Below are 3030 nucleotides of genomic sequence, written 5' to 3'. Positions count from 1 at the left end.
TAATTGTTGGTCCCAATTGATGTGTAATTAATTTACCTTAGGCTATATGAAATATCCCTTTTTTTCTAGTGAAGGTGGGAATTGTCTTATTTGCTTGAGGACAAGCAAAAGTTTGAGGTTGGGGGAGTTGATAAGTAGGAATTTTGATCGCTTATTTGCTCTCTTTTACTTGTGTTTTAGCTCAAAAATGCTTAAAGGTATTCCCGGAAACTAACGAAATGTGCCTACTTTTAGGAATATTGGGAAACGAGTCAAAGAAGTCAAAATCAACTTATAAAGGAGTCAAAAGTGAACAAGAACCAAAATAGGGCAAAAAGGCTAGCAGGCCGTAGAAGGGAGATTCAGAGAGTAGTGTTTTGGCCAGCTCAGGGAGTGTGGACCGCATCAAAATTGTGCGGCCGCAGGAGGTCAAGTGCGGCTGTAGTCATTATTGTGCGGTCCGCAAGATTGAAGAATCAGAGAGCTGTTTTAATTCCAAAAGCAGAAGAGTGCGGACCGCATCACTTTTGTATGGCTGCATAATTAGTAATGCGGTCGTACCCACTTTTATGCAGACTGCAGAAGCCTGAAGTCCCAAGCCTAAATTCCCAAGACTGCAGACCGCATGAAAATTGTGTGGACACAGAAACCCATTGTGTGGACCGCACCAGAATTATACAGCCGCACAACCTTCGCAGGAGCATTTTTGTCCGATATTTTCAGCTTAGTATAAATAGAACTTTTTGTCATTTTTAGGTTAAGTTAAATTTTCACAAGTGCACCTAAGCCGTTTTCTCTACTTTTTAGAGTAATTTTGTACTAGATTAACTTCTAAACATTATATTTTCTTTGTATAATCAATTATTATGCATTCTATCTTAATTACTTCTTGTATTTCCTTATTTTCATGAGTAGCTAAATTTTTAGCTAGGGTTTTGGCTCAACCCTAGTGTGGGTACTTAATGAGTATTTAATTTAGGGCTTGTTGGTGATTGAGTTAGTGATATTTAGCCTTGTTTATGCTTGAATTCTTGAATTATTGGTTGCAAACATTGATTCATGCCTATTTGGCCTAGTCTTTACTTGAGAAAGAGAGACTAAGTTTATGAAAGCTTGGCTAACAAGGAATTGGGGTGAACTCAAGAAATTGATAGCCCCAATTAAAGGGTCAAATCTAGAGATAGTACGACCTGACTTGAGCATATATCACTTGATTTGTGCAATACCCATTTGGGCTTGAGAAAGCCAAATTGCGCAAAAACACTCAAACTACTGAGAGGTATAGAGTGAGCAATTGCGTGTGATTTCTATACTACGATCCCGATTAATCAAACTTGCCTTATAGTTTACAACCCGTTAGGTAGCCACCTAGGTGGAAGTTACGACCCTAGATACTTTACCATTTGAAAAACAACCAAAACCAAAAATATTGTCTTCTAGTTTATTATTTGCAATCATTAGTTAAAAGTAGAAATAGAAACAACTAACAAATATGTGGAAGTGCAATCTTAGGCACATCATACATTCACACTAGGTGTATACCTAATCAAAATTCTAACTCCCTATGGATTTGACCCCGACTTGCGTTGGGTTTTTATTATTGCTTCGACCGCCTCACTACCTATAATTGTGGTGTTAGTTTTGGTGAGATTAGCTACAAATAGGAGAACTGATCGCAACTGAAATAACAGATCATTGCAAGACAAGGAAATGTCAAGTTGTCGAGATTCTTCCTACCCCAGGCTTTCCAAATATAATTTCAATGTCAGCATAGTGGAGTTGGTGTCGGCTATGAGGAACATTAAAGAAGCACGGTTCCCGAAGCCAATGAGATATGATCCCAACCAAAGGGATCCTAATTTGTGGTACGAATACCATAGGATCAATGGTCACCGGACTGGCGACTGCGGGCATCTGCGCGAAGAAGTGGCGACATTGCTGAAAAATAGCTATCTCAGCAAATTTTTGAGTGATCGGGCTAAAAACATTTATGGTCGTAGTCGCGATAACGCGCAGCCTTCGAAAGCAGGAGAGAATCCTCCACATTTGATGATCAATATGATTTTCAAGGGAAACGAGATTAATGATGTGACATTTTCGGCGGCAAAAAAGACAAAGGTGTGGGTAACCCACAGCAAGAGACTTCGGGAAGTCGTCGAGGATGACGTTACTTTCATGGAGGAAGACGCGGATGGACTGCTGCTACCGCATAACGATGCCTTGGTAATCTCTCTTAATGTCTTAGATTTCAAAATTAAACGTGTTCTGGTGGACCCGAAGTTCGGCCAATATTATTCAATGGAGAGTGTTGGAGCAAGCTAAGCTCATCGAAAGTATCATTCCGGCCACGAAACTTCTCACTGGGTTCAATCTGGCAAGCGTGATAACCCGGGGAGAAATCCTATTGCCACGAATGCCGAGGGGGTGATGAAGACGACCCTTTTCGGGGTAGTGGACGGCGATATGGGTTACAATATCATCCTAGAAAGACCATGGTTGCACGAGATAAAGGTTGTGCCATCAACATATCATTAGTTTCTGAAATTCCCAACTCTCGAGGGAATTAAACAAATAAGAGGTGACCAACCGGCAATAAGGGAGATAAATGCAATCCCAGTTTCCAGAAGCAAAGGGAAGGAGCATGCATCATAGCAATTATAGGAACCGATGCCTGATCCCAAGCCGAGCAAAGTCAACCAGGGGGAAGAGTCATCGGAATCCTATCAGGTACCAAGATATTTCCAGCTGCCAGAAAAAACGAATGCAACAAAATCCACAACAAAAGAAGAATAACTTCGAAAGGACCCTGGAGTGTCAGCAGGCTTTGAGGGACTTGAAAAGGTATTTGTTAAGTCCTATGTTACTATAAAAACCATAGGAAAGAGAATAATTATTGATCTACTTAGTGGACTCAGAGGTAGCAATAAGTGCCGCTTTATTCCATGAGGACGAAGGTACACAATCTCTTATTTATTACGTTAGTAAAATTTTAACGGGAGCAAAAAACCGCTACCCAAATTTGGAAAAATTGGCCTTAGCTCTCGTAGTCAC

The 3030-nt window shown here is 40.5% G+C and overlaps 1 protein-coding gene across 1 annotated transcript; it reads left to right on the top strand.

Annotated features, from left to right (window-relative positions):
* Positions 1–1770: 1770 nt before the first annotated feature.
* On the top strand, positions 1771–2301 carry LOC142165841 (uncharacterized). Its single transcript, XM_075224219.1, has one exon. It carries the CDS (start codon positions 1771–1773, stop codon positions 2299–2301), a length of 531 nt encoding a protein of 176 aa, XP_075080320.1.
* The last annotated feature ends 729 nt before the right edge of the window (positions 2302–3030 follow it).

Source organism: Nicotiana tabacum, chromosome 11 (assembly GCF_000715075.1).
Source record: "Nicotiana tabacum cultivar K326 chromosome 11, ASM71507v2, whole genome shotgun sequence".
Classification (NCBI taxonomy): Eukaryota; Viridiplantae; Streptophyta; class Magnoliopsida; order Solanales; family Solanaceae; genus Nicotiana; species Nicotiana tabacum.
The sequence above is the reverse complement of the archived record's forward strand: the minus strand, read 5'-3'. Positions and strand labels throughout refer to the sequence as shown.

Excerpts from the sequence above, each read along its gene's own strand:
- LOC142165841 (XM_075224219.1), top strand. The coding sequence starts at position 1,771 with ATGAGGAACATTAAAGAAGCACGGTTCCCGAAGCCAATGAGATATGAT.